Genomic DNA, 20,413 nt, shown 5'->3' with positions numbered 1-20,413 from the left:
CTTTCTATTTAGAAGACTTTGACCACAAAATCGTGTGTAACCGCACACACTGCACTTACTTTGTTACGGACACTCAGACGAAGCAGATACTGTGGCTGACACCACGAGACTGGCAGCAGCTTGTGTGCCGCACGTGTGTATGGCGGCGTGTGGCGCGCTCGTAGGCCGTGCGACAAACTGTGCGCGGCATGCGGAAAAATAAAAAATAAAATTCAACATTTAATATTTATATTTACAATTTTTTATTTTTTATTTTTTCACCCGCGTTTAGTGAAAACTGCGGATGCAAAGTCCGCACAAAGGCGGGCCGTCTATACTGTGCGTGCTTGCCGACCTATTAGAACACAGGCGGTGTTTTATGCCTTTTGACCTTGGTCACATCGAAACATCGCGGTTATGCAACAACGCGGGTAAAAGTTATGTCCCCCGACAACCGCGTTAAATAGGGAGTGTACTGTATATACAAATGTTTATTAACAACTTAGTTTCTGAAATAATGAATATAAGTTATGCTAAAATGTATCTTTAAAATACTTACTTGGTGGTATAAAAAAAACTTAACTTTAATTTGCATATAAATAATTATTAGAAAAAATAATAAAATGACTGAATGATATAAATAAAGCTGGTAAAGTATAAATTCAATGAAATCAAACAATTGAAATAAATTTTCAGCATTCAATATTATTATAAACACGTTTAAAAATAGTATTTTAATTAGTAAAATTGTCGCTTTACATCTGAATAATATAATAATAAATTTTATAATAATTAAAACCAATAAATATGCTGAATAATTATTCTTTTTTAAAAAAATTAATTCTTTTCTAAATAATAATGTAATAACTTATAGTGAAAATAAATTATACATACTGGAACATAACATCACTTATATAAATGAACTTAAAAAAGTTTATAGACACATCGAATTCATTACATTAGTTCAATATCTACACACAAAAAACTGCAGCATAAAATAAAAAATTACCTTTCTCTCTATTTTATTTTAAATACTTTTTTTTTGCTAGAATTATGAGACTATTTGTATCACCATGCCGCACAGTTGCGAGCCGAATGCAGTGATTGCCTGGACGGAAAGCTGACAATTATGCGACTGTGCGACCGGTAGAATGTTAGCGGGGAGTGTTCCTGCACGTTTCTAGGACTGTGGATGCAGCCTGAATGAAAGAGACGCAGTACTGCGGATGCATGTGTGTTTATTGCGACATCATCATGGTGTTCTCAGATTCGATGGAAGCCATGCAGTGGCCAGGGCAAGGCACTGGCACCAGGCTGCCCTAGGCCCCGGGACTCTGAATGCTGTCTGAATGATACAAAGCCTAGTACTAAAGATCCAGGTGTGTTTATGACAACATAAGCACGAGACTCTCAGTGTCTGTGAGAGACCTCTAGGGACTAGGGCAGTGCACGGTCACCAGAGGTACCGGGCCCCAGTCTGCCCTGGCTCATAGGACTGCGGGTGTGGCCGGAATAAGACAAGGCATGGTATCGAGGATGTAAGTATGTTTATTGCGACTTCATCGTGGGGTTCCCTGTGGGAGAAGGAGGCCCTTTGGAGCCCGGGCAGGGCACTGCCACCATAGGTCCTGGCTCTTGGCCACCCCCAGTTGACTCCGGCTCCCGGGACTGCTTCAGCAGCTGCAGCACCGTCTTCTGCACGTGAGTTGCCATCACTGCTACGCCGCCCGCCTCTGAGCGCGACGCCGCCTCCAGGGTCGCCGAAGACATCTGCACTGCCACAACAAGGTTCAAGGGGTGGCCACACGTTACAGACCAGGACATTGCGGCAGGCAGCTATGGGCTGTAACGAGACACCATCTGAGAATTGTTCAGATTGACTTCGTAATCTATGTGAAACCGAAATTAGAATTGTTGGACCAGAATTCGACCACTACTCCCTTGGAATGCGAGTTCAGTTGAATACCAATGCGCACAAATGTTGTTTGTCTTAATTGAGACATCCGCCATCATCAAGCCGGAAAATGTAAGTTGCCACCCGACTGTGGACATACTCGCATTTGTGTCGTTCTGAAGGTGTGCTAATGAACTGCCATTTGCGAATCAAGATTAGAGCCAGAGCTTAGTGTTGTAAGGGCAGCCAATATAATGAGGCTTAAATTGATCGAGGTAATTGAGAGTGCTAATATCCTGAAGTCGTGTTACAGAATACCCGGGTACAATTCGTGGTAGGGGCATCCTGATTTCAGTTTTCTACTGTTTCCCGAAGTCACTCCAAGTAAATGCTGAAATTGTTCCTTGCTATAGGCCAAGGCTGATTAAATTTAACAGTGACTAAACCTAACTTAAGTAAGTATAAATAAACTATAGTAACATGTAGGTTCACATACAATTTGCAAGCTAATCCGGATTTTTTAAGAAATGAAACCATTATGTTGGAAAAGGTCTTAAACAGGATATATTACAGTTGTTGGCAGGCCACTAACGACTGCTACACTTTATGTGTGGCACTTCCTACACGATGACTGCAGACAATCAGCGAGCTGAGATCACCCCTGGTGAGGTTGGGGGACTGGCCTCTGCAGAACATTATTTAATGTCTCGTCGACACCAGCTGGATATATACATACATTACAATAGGGGAAGGATTAATCTTGAACTTTAGTAAGGAACCATTCCAGCATTTTCCTGGAGTGACCTCGGGAAATTATGGGAAACTAAATTAAGGATAGGTGCAGAGTCGCATCCAGAAGCTAATGAAAGGGGGGAGGACCTGCCATCTGCCTCTCAATGAACCGATGTTTGAACCGGCACCCTCCCCAATGCATCTCCAAAGCCAGCTCGCCCGGTCCGCGTTAGGGAGGGATTGGTTGGGGGGTTGGACGCACCAGCTTTACGAACTCGGGGGCGAAGTCCGGGCTCGGCGGGTTGTGCGAGACGTTGACGACGGTGCTGAGGAGCAGCATGTGGTTGGCGATGTCCTTGTCCACGCGCAGGCTGTGCTCGCAGGCCACCAGCAGCTCGCGCCAGCCATCCGCTGGCGACGGCCCGGCGCGCGAGAAGGTGTTGAACACTGGCAGTAGCATGGCCCTGCGCACCGACCCGAGCTCTACTTCTACTGTCTACACCTTGATGACTTGGTCCAGGGGGGGGGGGGGCACCCTTAACATAGTGCAATACAGCAGGCCCATTGGTATGTTATATTTTCTTTCAGATATCAGTAACAAACACCCTTTCTCCCATTTACCCCAATTTTAAGATTTTTTTATTTTGTAATTAAACAATATATTACATAATGGAAGTAGGGGTACGAGCATAATTTAGATCACCCTATGCATAAGAGTAGCTTAAGGGACATTCTTGACATGACACCACGCCTCCCAACCCTAACACCTGAGGTTACCTATAATGCATTTGGAGAATTTAACTCCACTCCCTGGACCCATGCTTAAGTATGGTAGCTTTCCCTCCCTTCCCCCTCCAACACAAAACCTGATCTCTCCACCTACCACTGTATAATCATCTCTAGGAATTCAACCCCTTTTGGGGGGGTATTGTCTAAGATTCAGAAGTATTGTTTAATGAAGCAACCCCGTGCAGTCATTTCTGATTGATACTGGGCTAACATGCGGAGCAGCATCTGGGGATGCTTGTCCAATGAGGAGCTGTATCAGTTCCCTCCCCTCCGGAATGAAGATGGAGCAGTGCCGTGATTGGCTGCAGGGGTATGAGCATGAAGGTCAGGTTTGCAGAAACTCCCAAGTAGCATGAAGGGCGAAAATAAGAGTCAGGAGTGTGGTAGTAGAGGTGATTAGTGTAAACATATTTCAAATAACATTTTATAAGTTCTCAGGAGTCGAGTAGGGGAGAGGACTGAGACAGCTCCTCATTGGTCAAGCATCCCAAGATGCTGCTCCAGACAAAACCCCTCAAAAGGGTGGAGTCCCTTGAGAGGGTGGGACGATACGGAAGAGGAGATGTGTCGGTGGGCATGTGAGGGGTGATGGTATAAGGGGAAAGGGGAGATACTATACTTAAGGGGCGCCCGGCTACCCGGGCACACACAGAGTGTGCAGAGCTTCAAAAGGAACCACATGATTTGAAAACTACTCAAGATATATGAGTGGTAACTGTTGGCGAAAAGCATTTAAGAATAAACTGATAGTAGTTTTGTTTGTGTATTTCGTTTTTAAAATGTATTTTTTAGGAGAGTAAAAATGGCTTGAATGCATGTTTTCAGAATAATATTTAGAACTGAAGCACCTGGGAAAGAATATTGAAAGCACCCAAGGGTCTTGCAGTACACATTAATCTTCATTTCAGTGCCATATAATGTTACAGTTACCACTCAAATTTCATAGTTGGCTTATGCACGACGAGGGGACTGTGTGCCAGTTCAAAGCTTTGCACGTAAAAGCACCAGTGAGCATGTTGATCAAAACCACGATCATTCTTCGATCAGAAAAGTTGGCAACACAGGTCGGCATGTATCTTTCAATTTACAGACAACATTCCGAGGAAGATCATGTACAATGGTTGTTGAAATTATGCTTGAAACGAATATGGACAGATCTTTACATGGCAGGTTTGTACATCAAGTATAAGTTACCAGTGTCCCTGCAAGCTTGGTGCAAGCTAGAGCACTACGTGGGCCGGACGAGAGGAGGGACACCGACCTCTTGAGCGCATCTCCCGACGGAATGGGCAGGTCGGGCAGGTTGACGATGAACTGCTTGATGAGGCCGAGCCCGTATTCGTCGTTGGCGAAGAAGGCCCTGCCCGCCGGGTGGCTCGACAGCTTCCAGACCACCTCCAGAAGGGTCATGAGGAACTTCACCTCCTCGGAGTCGTCTGTGGGCAGCACCTCGTCGTACTTCTGCAGGAAGCACTTGAGCACCGAGTGCACTATCGCTAGGAAGTCCGTCACTTTCACTTGTTTCTGAAACATGTGCAGACAGTCGGAAACTGATTTGGGAGGAAGTTGTTCCAGTCAGGCAGTCCTTGATGCAAATGTAATTTATTTAGCATACATTCTGGGGGGGGGGGGGGTATTTGTGACCATGCTGTTAATGTGACAGCCTACACTTCTACACAATATGGGTGATATTCCCATTGGATCCAAGTGTGAATTCTCAGGGTAGCTATTTTCTACCCCCTACCTTAATTTTGCACTTAGTCTCCTTCCATAGCCTGAGTTCTAGAAACGGGCCGAGTATATTCTTCTCTCCTACGACTGCAGTTGTGTTATTCAAGTTCACTCTTGAAGTAAGTCAATATTTTCCTGATATATATTGTGACAATAAAGATATATTGAATTTCTTTATATGTATTAATGGACATATTTGAGTACACGATATTGCACGACACTAATCTTGGTTGATAATTTGGACATAATTGATACACAATATTACACGACATTACTCTTGATTAATTATAATTGTCTCTCCCTAAGGCAGTCCGTTAGAGGGGGGAGTTCGTTGGTTGCCCTGGAGTCAGCCAGGTCCTTAAAGTGACTGGCCTTAAGGCGGCCCTGTGGCCCTTCGCCTTAAGGCAGGAATTACGATGGCCGGGTTAAGCCCTGCACTGTAAAAACCGACCCGGGGTCGCGTGGGGAATTGACATTAAAAAGGTTTTGCTTCATGACTATATTTACCAGAGTGAAGAATCAGTGAGTTACTAAATTGAAGGTTCCCCACGGAACGAACACACGAACACATCCAACCCGGGCCGCGAGCTGATCTGGACTCTGGAGGTGGCTGTCGCGCATGTTGATTGACGAGGGGGGGGGGGGGGACAGTTCCGCCGCGCGCCAAACCATGAGTGAAGAAAAGAAATTACTGTTTTTAATTGAAAACTTACTTGTTAATTGTACATGACCTTTGTTTGAATATTAATGCTGACATTAGATGTATTATGAAATATTGATTAAGGCTTTTGTTTAAGAAATTGAACAAATATTATTTTAAAAGATGAGTCAACTTAAAGACTACTACTGACTAGTTGGTAAAAACCACTGGTTATGATTATGTTTGTGGGTTTGTTCTGGATATTGCTTTAGCGCCTTATTTCTTACTTAAATTAAGGCTCTAGGCCGCGATGAGAATTAAGGGCGTTCATTAAACACTGTGCCCGGAGGGGGCTAACACTCGTGCTCTACGACGCACATTTCTGTGGCTTGATGAGCTTACTCCGTGAATTATTATCGGTTGTTTGCATCAGGTGCAGTTCCGTGACAAAATTTATACACTGGGAGTAGGTACTTGCGTATCTACTCATCATTTGACCCGGGTTGAGTTTGCAAGGGGTGTGTTCCACCAGCGGGAGCCAATACTGGCGGGTCGAGGCCGGGCTTAATGGCCTCCGGTCGGTACGACGTCAAAATGCTATTTTGGTCTTATTTTTATCTCTGTTTACATTATCTGATAAAAATAAACAATACACTACCTAAATATAATTAGCAGTAAACATGCATATTAAATTTATGTGTCACACACAAATATCACTATACAGCCACTAATGTAGATTAACCCACATCTTTGCTCTATCACATTGTTGTATTGCGAATGAAATTCAGTTTGCTGATGCTACGTGTGTAGCAAATGTAGTTGTGTTACCTAATTGTTTAGTTTAGGGCCATTACGAATATTCCTTTACTGCAAAATTTGACTTCTTGTGTGGCATACCTCATTGATGATGTACAGCACCATGGCATCATTATGGTCTAAGGCCACGGATATTAGTTTGGCCATCACAAACCCTGCATACGAGCACCACTGGCTCTCTGGATGAGCTGCGATCAGAAGCTTCCTTTTCTGAGTCTCCATATCTTCGATGAACAACTTTTGATTCTTGACCTTTTCTTCCAATTCCTTGACGTAAAGTGCAAGGGGATCATCTGGCTGCTCGTTGTCACCAGACATGTTTACCTACCATGTGCAAGCAACAAACACTTAACTAGTTCCACGTACATACGATCAAGCCTTAGTCTCTGAAATATTGCTGGACATGCCTAAAAGAAGATTTTCGGCAAATGTAAAAATTTATGAATTGTGCGTTAGTTTCTGAGCATTAATTTTTATACACGGTCATTCAACATACTGAAGGATTTTGTACCAATTTTGTTAAATATTTGCTAAATAACTTTCTATGTGTTATGCAAGTTAAATCTAAAGCGACTAATGATTAGCTGAAATAGTATTTGAAATATGTGTCTCGTCTGAGGAAGTGTCCTTGCATGCCACGTGATGTGAGCTTCTGAGCTTCACTTCCTACAAGGAAACGGCTGGTCACTATAATGAAATCCAAAATCTCAAATAAGAATATTAAGTGAGGATGGGTTTTGGTACCTACCCGAGAAAGATGCTATATTTCCTACTGAATGGACTTATCCCATTCAGAATTTTAGCTTTCTGTTACAAGATGACCTAAATTTGATTTTCTGTGCAGGGAATGTCAAATAGCCTTAATTTAGATTGGTTTTGAACGAAATATTTGCACAATAAATGAAAGCAAGCTTACCATGCTTGTATTCTTGAATATAGAATTTAACTTATCATCAGAACCTTAAAATTTTTCATTAGCACTTGATTTAAGATTACATACCAATCAAGGCAAGCTTGATATAAATCTATTCCGAGGCTCTTTCATTAATTTTTAGCGACTAGTTGGTTATTTAAAACTTAAAATTGCTGTAATGAGCTAGGTCTAAATTATGTTACAATTTTTGTTTTGGAAAGTTTATGGTAGAGTGTAGTTGCAATCCAATCATTTGCCATATATTTGTACAGATCCATAAAATACACTTTTTATTTTTAATTTGAAGGTTATTATGGGTAAAATATAATAATATAAATGTAGCATGCACAAGGACAAAAAATAAATAAAAACAATGCACATGAAAATTTAAACTTACAGTGTCAGTTTGAAGTGGCCAATGAAAATTGCAACAAAAATTTGTTTTTAAAAACTAAATGAATTTTATAATTTAGTTGATGTTTATTTAGACTGTGACAAGATTAAATATATAAACATCATAGATATAAGTTAATTGTGCAATTTGGTTAGAGCTGTATGAAAACAGGAACTGATGGTAGAGGTATAGAATTACTATACCTCCATGGGAGGGAATATGTAGCCTACTAACTAATTTTTGTGATTAATATTTATAGAAAAAATTAAACTTATCAAAATTAATGAAATTTAGGGTTGGCCGGGCGCGAAGAGAATGCAGCTGAAACAGTATATCTATCAGACCAACCATGTCATTGTCATATTTTAAATTGTTGCCGGTTTTTGTTGCTTATACTAAAATTTTGGCTACTAACAAAAAAAAAAAGGCCAGTTTTTATGATTAAACTTTTAAACCTGCATTAAATTAATATTAGTCAAATTTTAAGACCCTTGTTGATACAGTTTCAGAATTATACAACAATACATATCAATTCAATAGAAAATTCACCTAGAAATCATTCTGACCTTAAAGACAAATTGCAACAGTGTCAATACACTGAGACTTTCATTGCCGAATTGGGGCTTTAAATCCAATTCTGATAAGCTTTTGGAAGTTAATATTTCTTTTTGAATATTAGAACAATTTTAGGAATGTTGGGAAATTTAAATTATTGACTTTTTGTATTGGCAATATTACACATAACTTACAAATAATTCGTAAAAATGCTAATACTAATAAAGAACATGATACAGACAACTAAATAATATTGATTACGAAAATATTAACATAGATCAAATAATTTGTGTAAAATACAGCTAATCACCTAGTTTTATTGTTGTTTTTAATTAATTTTGTTTGGTCCTTCTGCTACTATTGGCTGTTGCTTACAATGTTGGTAACACCTATAACCTTCACAATAACAAACAGTACGTATTTTACGTAAATGTGCATGTGGTAGGTCGTGAGATGTGTTTCGTGACTCGTAAACGTGTCTCTAATAGTTTGTACTGTTTATGCTGGTTATTTTACAAGCCATAAATGCAAATAATAAGCCTGACATTGACTATAATCTTGGTGTTAGCTACAGAATTTTTTTTTTCGAACTGTTTAAGTACAATTAATTGCCCTATGCTTTAATATTTAGTCTTAATCAAATTGTAATATCCTACTTTGATTGCGGTAATTTTAGGATGTGGAAAAATGATGGTCAGCCCCAACAGTTCCGTCGGCGAGATCTCAAAATCATCATTCCTAGATGAGTGAATATATTCCAAATGAACTTGAACGAAATACTGCGCTGAGAAGTCTTGCAAGTCACCTACAGGTCTCTTGATGCCTCTGGACTTCTTCGAACGTTTGCATTATGGTAAGCCGTATTTTACACTACACCAGAATGCAATATATGTTACGTGACGTAATTTCACATTTTATTTTTTTAAACTACGTGTTAAGTCATTTTTTAAAAATTTTTTCACATTTTTTCACATTTATCAGTTCTGTCAGTCATTTGATGAATCGAACTCAAACTAATGACACTTTAATATGGCATACTATTATATGTAATGATGTGATTTAACGTAATTATGGGTGTAAAATATAAAATAATAATGGTAGAAAACTTTAATGATTATCGCAATGTGCTGCAAGAAAAAATTAATTTTTTTTTGTAATGATTAAGAAATGTTTTTTTTCCTTCAGAAAAACTGCTAACCCACAATTTCAGTTTACCTTGCAGCTGAATTTGATTAACCATTGAAATATTGTGTTTTTAAACCTTAAAGCTACAGCCACACAGGATGCTATGCTAGCTATGTTCGCTTCGCGAGTAAAGTATAGCCAGCTGCAACTCGGGTGTCACTACCCACACCCAGCTGTGTTCGCTTTGTTGGAAATCGTATTGAGAAAGAGAGAGAAAAAAGTTTTTATTGACAAAGTTTAAAGTGAAAAGTTAAGTTGGTCTGTTGAGATGTTCTGCTGTTGAGTAGTAGCTTTGTTGAAGGAGGAAGTGAAAAAAAAAAGCCTTGTTTGACTTGTTGAAAATCTTTTTTGTCCTCGAGTATTGTATGTGGATATGTTGCAAGCTTGGTTGGTGACAGGCAGAACAGGGAGACTCGATGGAGAAGACTATGTAGAGCGAGAGCGTGGGAACTGTGCGTGCAGGTTGAGGGCAGGCTGAACAGGGAGACCCAGGGAGACGGAGTGGAGCGAGAGCGTGGGAACTGTGCATTTAGGTTGGGTACGGGCTGAACAGGGAGACCCAGGGAGACGAAGTGGAGTGGGAGCATGGGAACTTTGCGTGCAGGTTGTGGACGGGCAGAGCAGGGAGACCCAGGGAGACGGAGTGGAGCGAGAGCGTGGGAACTATGCATTTAGGTTGGGGACGGGCAGAGCAGGGAGACTCAGGGAGACGGTGTGGAGCGAGAACGTAGGAACTGTGCGTGCACGTTGGGGACGGGCAGAGCAGGGAGACGGAGTGGAGCGGGAGCGTGGGAACTGTGCGTGCAGGTTGGGGACAGGCTGAACAGGGAGACTCAGGGAGACGGATTGGAGCGGGAGCGTGGGAACTGTGCGTGCAGGTTGTGGACGGGCAGAGCAGGGAGACTCGGGGAGACCCAGGGAGACGGAGTGGAGCGAGAGCGTGGGAACTGCGTGCAGGTTGGTGACGGGCAGAGCAGGGAGACCCAGGGAGACGGTGTGGAGCGGGAGCGTGGGAACTGTGCGTGCAGGTTGGGGACGGGCAGAGCAGGGAGACCCAGGGAGACAGAGTGGAGCGGGAGCATGGGAACTGCGTGCAGGTTGGGGACGGCAGCGGCGGCGAGGAGCAGGCGCTGGGCCGGGAGGAGCTGGTGCGCGCGCTGCGGCAGGAGCGGGACGCACGGCGCCGGCTGGAGGCGGAGCTCCAGGAGAAGGAGCTCCAGCTGGCGTGCCTGCGTCGCCAGCTGGACGAGCTGCGAGCCCGGCCGCCGCCCGACGCTGAGGTGACTCCTCCTGCCCGCTCTAGTCCCTCCTCCCCCGTGAGCCGGATCACGGGATCAGGTGCATCCCAGTGCTGTCAGTTCAAGGACTTTGCCTGTTGGTCAAGTTGTCAGCTGTTCTTAAAAAAACCCATATGCCCCAGCTAAGAAACAATATCTGAAAAAAATTTCAGGATATTTAATAAAAATATTCCTCATATATTTTGTTTTTGACTCTGTCAAAATCCTCCCTTTGATTGTTTCCTTTAACCTTCACACAAAAATTCAAATGGTTTTATTAAATCATTTGAATGATGACATTCTTTCTATAACATAATCTGCTTTTGTGAACTTCACATGCCATGACACGGAATGAAAAAAAAAATACCGACAATACCCGAGGGATTAATTAAGTTTCTATTGTGTTTACTTATAAATTGTTTGCATGTTTGTGAATCTCGCATAGGAGTGTTGGATGGCTCTGAAGTAGGTACATATCTGGGTGCTGTGTCACCTGATTTTTCCACTACCTTCACATCCTGTTTCTCAGCAGTTCAAATATAATTTTCGTCGTTTTGTGCATGTAAACGCTGCGTGTTTTTTTCGTCGAGTCACCTCTGCTTTCTCCCCCTGGGCAAGAACTTTTCCTGAGTTGTCTTAGTCGAGCCTGAGAGATACTCACCAGTGTGCTGGTTTTACGAACACGACAAGCTGCGTAAACACAAATTTATTTCCCCCTCCCGTCTGTACACAGCACCCCTTATCTGTGGTGCGATTGAGAGAGGTGCACAGACATTTACGCCAGTGCTGTGCTGCGTATTCATATGATCCCTCCCTGTGCCGCTTCGAAAGAATCTGCTATGTGGCTTGCTGAGGACTGAAAAAACCGCAGTAATTGCCAAGTGCAACCGTCGCTTATTGCGATTAAATGGAGTATATGTTACGGCCGTACACAAATTCTCATGCTATTTCACGATGTGAAGTTTCTTGTAAGTTTTCACTGCTAGCTTCCACGGCCCCTGGTATGAAATTTCCTGAGAAATTTTAACTCACAGCTGGCCAGTGTTATGGATGTTTGGATGTTGTCTCATGTGATTTGTTCTTCCTTGAAAACAACTTTTGTGGCTGCTCGTATACAGACTCGACAACAGTTAGACTGTACGAAACTTCCCACCATGGTGTATTGGCTTACATTACTTCAGTGATTTGATTAAATAATATTTCTTTGGTTTGAATTCATTGGATAGTCTGCTTGGAAGTATTAAGGAGGTTTGTCTTGTTTGAGGTCATTATTTTACTTTTATGTTTTAAACTCTGTTAACAGTGTAGACTTATGAGAGTGACTTATCCTTCACACAGTGAAGAAAATATGTATAGTACATAACTTTTGCATAATTTGCATCCAAAGTTATATTTAAAACATTTTGTGCAGTACTGATAAGGAGAATTCAATGTATCACAGAACTGAAATTTGTTAGTATTAAAGGCTTAGCTAGTGTATACTTCATGTTTAAGTTTTAATATAATAAATATCATGAATTCAGTAATTTTTTTAAATTTAAAAAGGCTTAGCTTTGGTAGCCATTTAATTCTTATTGACACTGCCAAAAAAATTAGCTGTGTAACATTGATATGATCCTTTAAGATGAGTTTGCATTCAAGGGATTAGCTTCTGTTGGCTGAAATTATTTTTAGTACTGTTATACAAACTAAAATAAAAAAAAACTTCAATGCAATTATTCCTTTGTGTTTCTTACATTTTTATATAAAATTCAAGGTAGGCTTTGGTAAAAAATAATTATTTAGCAAATATTTTTGTATGTCACCAATTGATTAAAAATTCAAATGTTCTGAAATAACCATAGCAGTGCCTGATACTAAGAAATATTATTTAATAAAACTGTAAAATTGGTTATTTGTACTGCCGTTGTATGACATTTTTTGGCTGGTCTGTATGCAATTGCTAATTTTTTTTTATTTTTTTTTTGCAATTTTTACGTTCTTTTTTTGTTCCAGGTCCCTGTAAGATGTCTGGTAGTGAAACCAAGCGGTGTTGTCGCAAACGTAACGTAAGTTTAAGTTTTTTTAATTCTCTTATTGCAGTGCTTTCCATCTCACATACTTCCCACTGTGAAGATACAGCTGATGTGGTCCAGCAAGTCTTGTTTGGATAAACTTCACTTGGACACTGCGTCACTACACGCCACGACTACCAAAATTACTTATTTATTGGAAATTGTATTTACTTTTCTCTTTGCTAATGATGCAGGAGACTGTACGTCTGAAATAGTCCCAGTGACAAAAACCACTATCATGTGCAGTCTGTTACCGACCTGAAAATTATCAAGTCAGAATTTCCAGAAGAGTCGTGGATTTTCTTAATTAGTATAATTGTTGGGGGTAGTGTATAGTGTTTGTAGAATGATTATGGGTAGTTAAAATCTACATTGTTAAAAGAAACTTAAAGTTTTGTCTTTTTTTTTTGGTAAACATGAATTTGATTGCCTTTAAGCTGAAGCACTCTTGTAGTGTTGGCTGTCACCTGTCCAGTATTTACAGAAATCCTTGAATGAGCTGTGAATTTTTTCTGCTGCTTGAAATTCCTGGGAGAAACCCTGTGAATTTGTGAACACCATCAGGACATATTTATTTTCCTAGCGAGTTGGAAACAAGGTAATGGAGTATGACATGTTTATTAATTGTCATAATTGTTTTTCTCCTCTATATTTTTCTGTTATTGTTAAAAATGTGTGCTAGGCTTCTAGCGTGTTAACGTCTTTCAGAGAGACTGAGTCGTAACATACGCACTGCGATAAGACTCCCGCGTCAGCAGTAGACATGCAGTCTAAAGCCAAGACCACTCATTTAGCAGGTGCCCGTGGAAAAACGGATGATCAAAGCAGAAGCAAATTTTTGATTGTATTTTTATGTCAGAGAGCACCGCTTCCCGCCATTTGTCGGGAGGTTTAATAAAAGATGGCTCACAAAAAACAAAAAACCTGTGATAAAGATGGTATTGGAAACAAGGACCAATGGATAGAAGTGAGGGTGATTTCTTCTATGCCACAGGTACCGGCTGCAGGTGGAAAGTACAGCAGCGAACATGAGTCAATGAAAGTTAATTTGAAGTAATATTCTTTGCTATAAACCTACAGCTATGTGTAGCTTCTGTTAAAATTACCACTTTAATAATTTATTGTTGTTCTCACAATGTTAATGTTACAAAATTATTTTCAAGAGAAATATATATTATAAAATTTAATTTTAGAAATAAATATTATATTTTATTTCAGTGTAAAATGTAACACAATAAGTTTTATTATGTCTGAACATTCAAGGAGACAACTTATAATAACCTTGAAAAATTCTAGAATAAACCTGGAAATTAATTTTGCCAGGCCACCGTATTAACTAGCTGTGACATGCAAATCCGTACATGTATTAAATTAGTAGATTTTTCTGGGATAAAAATCTTTGGTTAAATCTTACATATTCAGAAACTTTAAATTTGTGTAAAAGCAGTAAGACTGTAAGGAGGAGGAAACATCTAATATATACTGTGGAAAGTGTTATTATCAACCTTATACCTTACATTTACTTTATTTATTGGTCTAAGTCTAAAGATTCATGCAATAATTTATTACTAACATTTGAAGTCCATGTTAACAGCAATTATTAGATTATTACGTATGTAAGAAAAGTTAATAATGTTTTTTTAATTCATATTTTCTGTACATTTATGACAAATATAATCATCATAGAGTTTCTGTTGATTTTACAGGCAGGCAGACAGCATTCCCAATGCAAAACACGTTTACAACAAATCGGCAGGTTTTGCCGACATGAGTGGGGAGTGGTACGAGATCAAGATGGCCACGCTGTTGTTCCTCCGAGGCCTGAACTACACGGAAGACTTCTTCCTCGCCACGAACTTCGACGGCGCCGGCATATTCGACGACATCGTGTTCAAGTACACGGCCAGGGACCCGGCGGGGGAGCCCAAGACGAGGATCTGCTTCCTGCAGCTGAAGCACAAGCAGCGGGCCGTGATCACGCACACCAAGCTGTTCGGCCCGAAAGGTGCGTTCAGCCTCGCCAGCTACTACAAGTCGTTCTGCGAGGTGAGAAAGACCATGTCGAACAACCCCGACTTCGAGTTCTGCGGGCCGTTCCCCCAGTTCGAGTTCATCCTCTACACGAACGCAGAGTCGCAGCTGGAGTTCCCTCCGTGCAAGGGGCCGTGCTGCGCGGAGGCCAACCACATCTTCAGCACCAGCAGCGAGAGCCAGACGGTGTGCGAGAGTGCGCTCCGGGTGGTGGTGGCGGCCATGTCCAGGTTCAAGGCCCTGCTGGGGGGCCTCAAGACGCGCCTGGCCGCCGCGGGTCCCGACGACGCCCGGGAGATCGTCCAGGGAGCGATCGATGAGCTGGAGGACACAATCGAGCACAGGGAGATGGTGGAGAAGCTGACCAAGCTGAAGCAGAAGCCCAGCAGGGACGAGGTGGACAAGCTCATCAAGGAGGTGGAGCAGTGGGGGGACCTGTCCAAGTACCCCGAGTTCCTGCGCCAGTTCAAGATGCTGACGAGCCAGGCGAGCGAGAGCCAGCTCGACAAGCTCATAAAGCAGGAGGTCGTGCGTATGTTCCAGACGCCGGAGATGGAGACGGACCTGATTTTCGCGGACTTGAAAGAGAAGATGCAGAACTGGTGGAAAGATGGGAATACCAATTACTATCTGACAAAGTCTGCACAGCTGTGGCTGGAGATGATGAAGTTGAGGGTGTTGGAGCTGTCGATGAGCGAGATGAAGATGTTGCAGTCCCTGGACGTGAAGTACAGTGAAGACAACGTGTGTGTGCTCAGCTCCGCCATACAGCAGAACAAGGTTATCAATGTATTTGCCTCGGGCAAGTCAACGAAACTGACGTGTCTCAAGGTTTACCAAGCAATGAATGCAGTTACCAAAGATGATTATTTGTTTGTGAGTCTTAGTGCGTGTCTGTCTCGGCAAGGTGAAATTATCTCTGTGTGGCAGAGCGCATGGTGTGATTACCTCGTCATTGATTGTGAAGTGACTGCAGAAAATTTGAAGTCACTATTTGACATTTTTGCCAAAATTCTTTATGATTATGAGACAAAAAAGATTGTCTTTGTCACATTGCCTTCTGATGTTAAGCTCTCAAATGCCATTGGGTACTTTTTCAGAGATGTGGACATGAACATTGAAATTCACGACATGTTCAAACTCACGTGCTTGGAGGAACAGTCTCAAATGTTGTTATTAAAGAAAGATGTAAACTTTCAAGGTTTTGATGTCCCCTTGGGAAAACTGATTGGCCAGCACCTGGAACTGAAAGAAGCAGTTTGCACAGAAATTATAGACAAGTTTCTGAGTGGGGAGAAGCTGACTATTGGGGAAGAGCTACCAGACGTTGTTGAATATTATGTCTCTCGAACTTTGCAACGCCAGCATTTCATAAAACAAAGTATATTAAAAACTGATGATTCGGGAGTAGCGTTTGCGATTAGTGGTGCTAAAAAGGAGGACATACAGTCTCTCATACCCCCTCGTGAAATAATAACATATTACAGAAGTCACCATCGTCTACCAAAGAAAGTCAAGTGCAGGTACTTCCTTTTAGAAGGCTGTGACGAAAGTACTGCCTTTGCAGAGTTATGCGAGAAGTTCAGTGCTATCCATTGGCTCAAGTACGATAATGGGAAGTTCGTGTGGAGGCAGTCTCACGGAGACCTGCTGACATTGCGCAAGTACGTGATGAAGGAAAACATCTCGTACGATCTGGACTCCCTCCTGACGCTCCCAGACAGGACGGTGGTGATAGTCGCAGAGCCGGGAATGGGCAAGTCCACGTTTCTGACATACGTAGCGAAGCAGATAAAGAAGCGTGACCCCTCTCTGTGGGTGCTGAAGGTGAACCTGAACGACTACACGTGCTACCTGAACACGATCCAGTTAGAGCAGCTGCAGGATGGAGCTTTGGAGTTCCTGGAGCTGGTGGCGAGCGTGAACTCACAGAGCAATGCCGAGCTGGTGAGGATGCTGCTCAAGTACAGCTACCTGTTCACCGGCCGGCTGGTGATCCTGCTGGATGGCTTCGACGAGGTCTGCCCCAACTACACGGACAAGGTGAGCAAGCTGCTGGAGCTGTTCATGGCCTCCAGGATCAAGCGCTTGTGGGTGACGTCGCGGCCCGTCATGCAGACCAAGCTTGAGCAGGAGTTGTACTCCGTGCCCTTTACACTGAAACCCTTCACCGAGAAGGATCAGACGGACACATTGAAGAAGTTTTGGAAGGAGCTGATCGTCGACAACGAAAGGGCGGACATGTTCATCAACCAGCTGTTGCACAGGACGGCACAGTTCCTTAATGACAAAGACAAGTATTTTACTGGCATCCCGTTGCAGACCCTGCTGCTAGCTGAAGTTTTTGAAAACGACTTCAAGATGTACCAAGATTCCAAGCAGTTTGACTTTGAGCAGGAGTGTGATTTGTTCCTTCTCTACGATCGCTTCGTCGAGAAGAAGTGGGACGTATATCTTAGTGAAAAGAAAAAGGAAGACACGTCAAATATCGGCGTCAGGCACGACAACGAAGACCTGAAAAATATTTTCATGGGCAATCACATGATGGCTGCACTGCTGCGGATCCTGTCTCCCAGGGACCTGACTTCCATGACGTATAGCGACCTGAAAGTGAAAGGCAGTCGGTTCATCGGGAGGATAGAGCAAGGCTACGATCACACAGGAATCATTCTTGGAATCACAGATGGCGTGCCTCGCTTTGTGCATCGCACATTTGCCGAATACTTCACAGCAAAGTGGTTTGCGTTGAACTTTTCTGAGAACAGGGACTTCATTGAGCATAACTTCTGCGAGTCCTCATACGAAGTTGTCAAGAGTCTGTTTGACAGGATCTTGGCCAACGATTTCGAACTGCACGTGGCAGTTTTGCGAAATGATGTCGCTTCCATTAAACATTTGCTCAACAGCAGTGTTGATGTGAACGTACGTGATCTCGGTGGGAGAACCGCCCTGCACCTGGCGGCCATGATAAAACATGGCAGCGAAATTGTTGACATGCTCATTCAGCACGGAGCGAACGTCAACATCCTGGATGAAGTTTTGCTGTGGACGCCACTGCGGTACGCAGATAAGCTGAGAGCCTGGTCCGTGATCGGAACAATACTGCAAAACAAAGGTGACTTCAAAGATCTAGTGTTAACGAAGCAGACTTCATCAGATGGTGACTACATCATATCGGCACTACATGCAGCTGCCAAAGGAGGTTACGTTGAGCTGCTTACCTTCTTGTTGTACTCCGACAAGTACACCAACGTTACCCTAGACAGCGACAAGTGTTGTCTTTTGCACGTGGCGGCCCAGTATGGTAGGAAAGGGGTGCTAGAGCTCCTTTTAAGCAAAGGGGCCAACATTATGAGCAAAGATAAAAATGAAAGAACAGCGCTACATTTTGCCAGTAAAAATGGCCACCTTAACATTGTTCAGTGCCTTTTAGATTACATGAAGAAGAAGGAATTTATAAGAGATTCCTACAAGTTCAGGAATTTATTAATAGATGGCTTGAATGCTCAGGAGAAAGAAGGCAAGACACCTTTGTTCATAGCAGCAGAGTTCAACCACCTGGAAGTGATCCAATATTTGGCGGAGAAAGGTGCGGATGTGAACATTTGCTCCAGGGATGGCTACTCACCGCTGTATGTGGCGCTCTTGAAAGGAAACATGGAAATAGTTCATTTCCTGAAAGACAAGGCGCTCGTTGACACGGGTACCTCCAACGGTTGGACCTTGATGCATACCGCCGCGACAAACGGACACTTAAACGTGATCGAGCACTTGAAAACGATAGATGCGGACGTGAACGCGTGCAACAAGTACGGGCAGACGCCTCTACACATCGCGGCCAAGAAGAACAAGGTGGATGTGCTCCAGTACCTGATAAAGGAGGGTGCAGTGCTGGATGTGCAGGACACGATATTCGGGTGGACGGCCCTGAACTACGCCATCAAGGAGGAGCACCAGGACATCGTGCAGCACCTGCTGGAGGCCGGGGCGCGGCTCCACATCCCCGGGGCGGGCGACAAGCCCCTCGAGCAGAGCTTCCACTACAAGTGCGACTGTTTCTCCGCGTCCCCGGAGGACGACTCTGAGCCGGCCGTGCACAAGCGCCTGAGCAGCTGGGCCCCGCTGTTCCTCGCCACGTGGCACGGCTACCTGAGCATCGTGCAGGCGCTGACGGCCAAGGGGGCGACGCTGGACGCGTGGGAGGCGACCACGGGACGTACGGCCCTCCACATCGCCGCGGAGAAGAACCACGTGGAGATCGCCAGGCACCTGATCAAGCAGGGGGCCAGCATCGACCAGCCCGGGGCGCTGGACGGCAAGACGCCGCTGCACGTGGCCTCGCAGAAGGGGCACATGGAGATGGTGCAGCTGTTAGTCGGGGAGGGGGCGGGACTGGAGGAGCGTGACCGCATGAACGGCCAGAGTCCGCTGCACTACGCCGCGTGGTGCTGCTACGACAGGCTGGCTCTGTTCCTCATCGGCAGCGGGGCAGACATCGACGCCACGGACCGCTCGGGCTGGACGCCCCTGCACATCGCCGCCGAGAAGAACCACCTGGACATGGTGGTGCTGCTGGTGGACAACGGGGCGGACGTGAACGCCCGCACCAAGACGTACGGCTGGACGCCGTTGCACTACGCCGCCAAGTACGGCCGCTCCGACATAGTGGAGTTCCTGGTGCGGCGCGGTGCGCTCCTGGACGTTCACGACACGATGCGCGGACAGACTCCGCTGCACATCTCGGCTGAGAACAGCCACCTGCACGTGGTCAGACTTCTGATAAACGGAGGTGCCAAGGTGAATGTTTACGACAGCAATAACATGACGCCTCTCGACATAGCAGAGGCGCAGAGTGATGTTGAGATTATTACATTTTTGAAACCTTTTGCCGACTCATCAGAACCCTAATTTATTGTTTTTATCATTATTTTATGCCTTTATGCAGAGTATTGTGCTAGTGAGAAGTATTATCTTGAGATTTTAGTATTCTGCTGTACTTAAACTAGGTAATTTACTCATTGTTGTTGACTCACTGAATTTTTTAAAATTTTGTAGCACAGACTGTGATTTTACTTTTTTAATTAAATTTTACAGAATGTTTTTATGGCATTTGTGAATAGTATTAAAGATGTGTTGTGTCCTTTGGAAAAGTTTTACCGTTTTCATAAATGACAATAAATTATATATATTTTTGAAAATAAAATTTTTAGAAATTTTAAAAGTTTTTTTTTTTTTTTTTTTTTTTTTTTGCAATTTCACCTTAGACTGTATGCATGATGCTAAAAGAAGAAGAATATTAATTTTGGGTCAGGTTATTGTTCTATGTGCCAGTAAGTGAACAGCATAGTCACATTAATGTACAGTATTTATTTGTATCGAGATGTATAACAATGCTGTGATAACAATTTCATTAACAGCACTGA

The 20,413-nt window shown here is 43.2% G+C and overlaps 2 protein-coding genes across 5 annotated transcripts; one reads left to right on the top strand and one right to left on the bottom strand.

Moving 5' to 3' along the window:
* Positions 1–1,509: 1,509 nt before the first annotated feature.
* LOC134536218 (uncharacterized) lies at positions 1,510–8,019 on the bottom strand. 2 transcript variants are annotated; one of them, XM_063375881.1, is made up of 5 exons: positions 7,892–8,019; positions 6,663–6,905; positions 4,656–4,918; positions 2,868–3,069; positions 1,510–1,749 (listed from the first exon to the last, which is right to left on the bottom strand). In XM_063375881.1, the coding sequence occupies exons 2-5, from the start codon at positions 6,897–6,899 to the stop codon at positions 1,528–1,530; spliced, it is 924 nt and encodes a 307-aa protein (XP_063231951.1). In that variant the 5' UTR covers positions 6,900–6,905; positions 7,892–8,019; the 3' UTR covers positions 1,510–1,527. The 2 variants fall into 2 exon arrangements, with proteins under 2 accessions (XP_063231951.1, XP_063231952.1); XM_063375882.1 differs by lacking the exon at positions 7,892–8,019 and adding an exon at positions 7,498–7,842.
* Positions 8,020–8,837: 818 nt separating this feature from the next.
* Positions 8,838–20,206, top strand: LOC134536217 (uncharacterized). 3 transcript variants are annotated; one of them, XM_063375880.1, is made up of 5 exons: positions 8,838–8,856; positions 9,120–9,296; positions 10,726–10,908; positions 12,901–12,953; positions 14,666–20,206. In XM_063375880.1, the coding sequence occupies exons 2-5, from the start codon at positions 9,294–9,296 to the stop codon at positions 19,896–19,898; spliced, it is 5,472 nt and encodes a 1,823-aa protein (XP_063231950.1). In that variant the 5' UTR covers positions 8,838–8,856; positions 9,120–9,293; the 3' UTR covers positions 19,899–20,206. The 3 variants fall into 3 exon arrangements, with proteins under 3 accessions (XP_063231950.1, XP_063231947.1, XP_063231948.1); XM_063375877.1 differs by lacking the exon at positions 8,838–8,856 and adding an exon at positions 8,866–9,006; XM_063375878.1 differs by lacking the exon at positions 8,838–8,856 and adding an exon at positions 8,890–8,930.
* Positions 20,207–20,413: the final 207 nt, after the last annotated feature.

Source organism: Bacillus rossius, chromosome 10, assembly GCF_032445375.1.
Source record: "Bacillus rossius redtenbacheri isolate Brsri chromosome 10, Brsri_v3, whole genome shotgun sequence".
NCBI lineage: Eukaryota > Metazoa > Arthropoda > Insecta > Phasmatodea > Bacillidae > Bacillus > Bacillus rossius.
The sequence above is the reverse complement of the archived record's forward strand: the minus strand, read 5'-3'. Positions and strand labels throughout refer to the sequence as shown.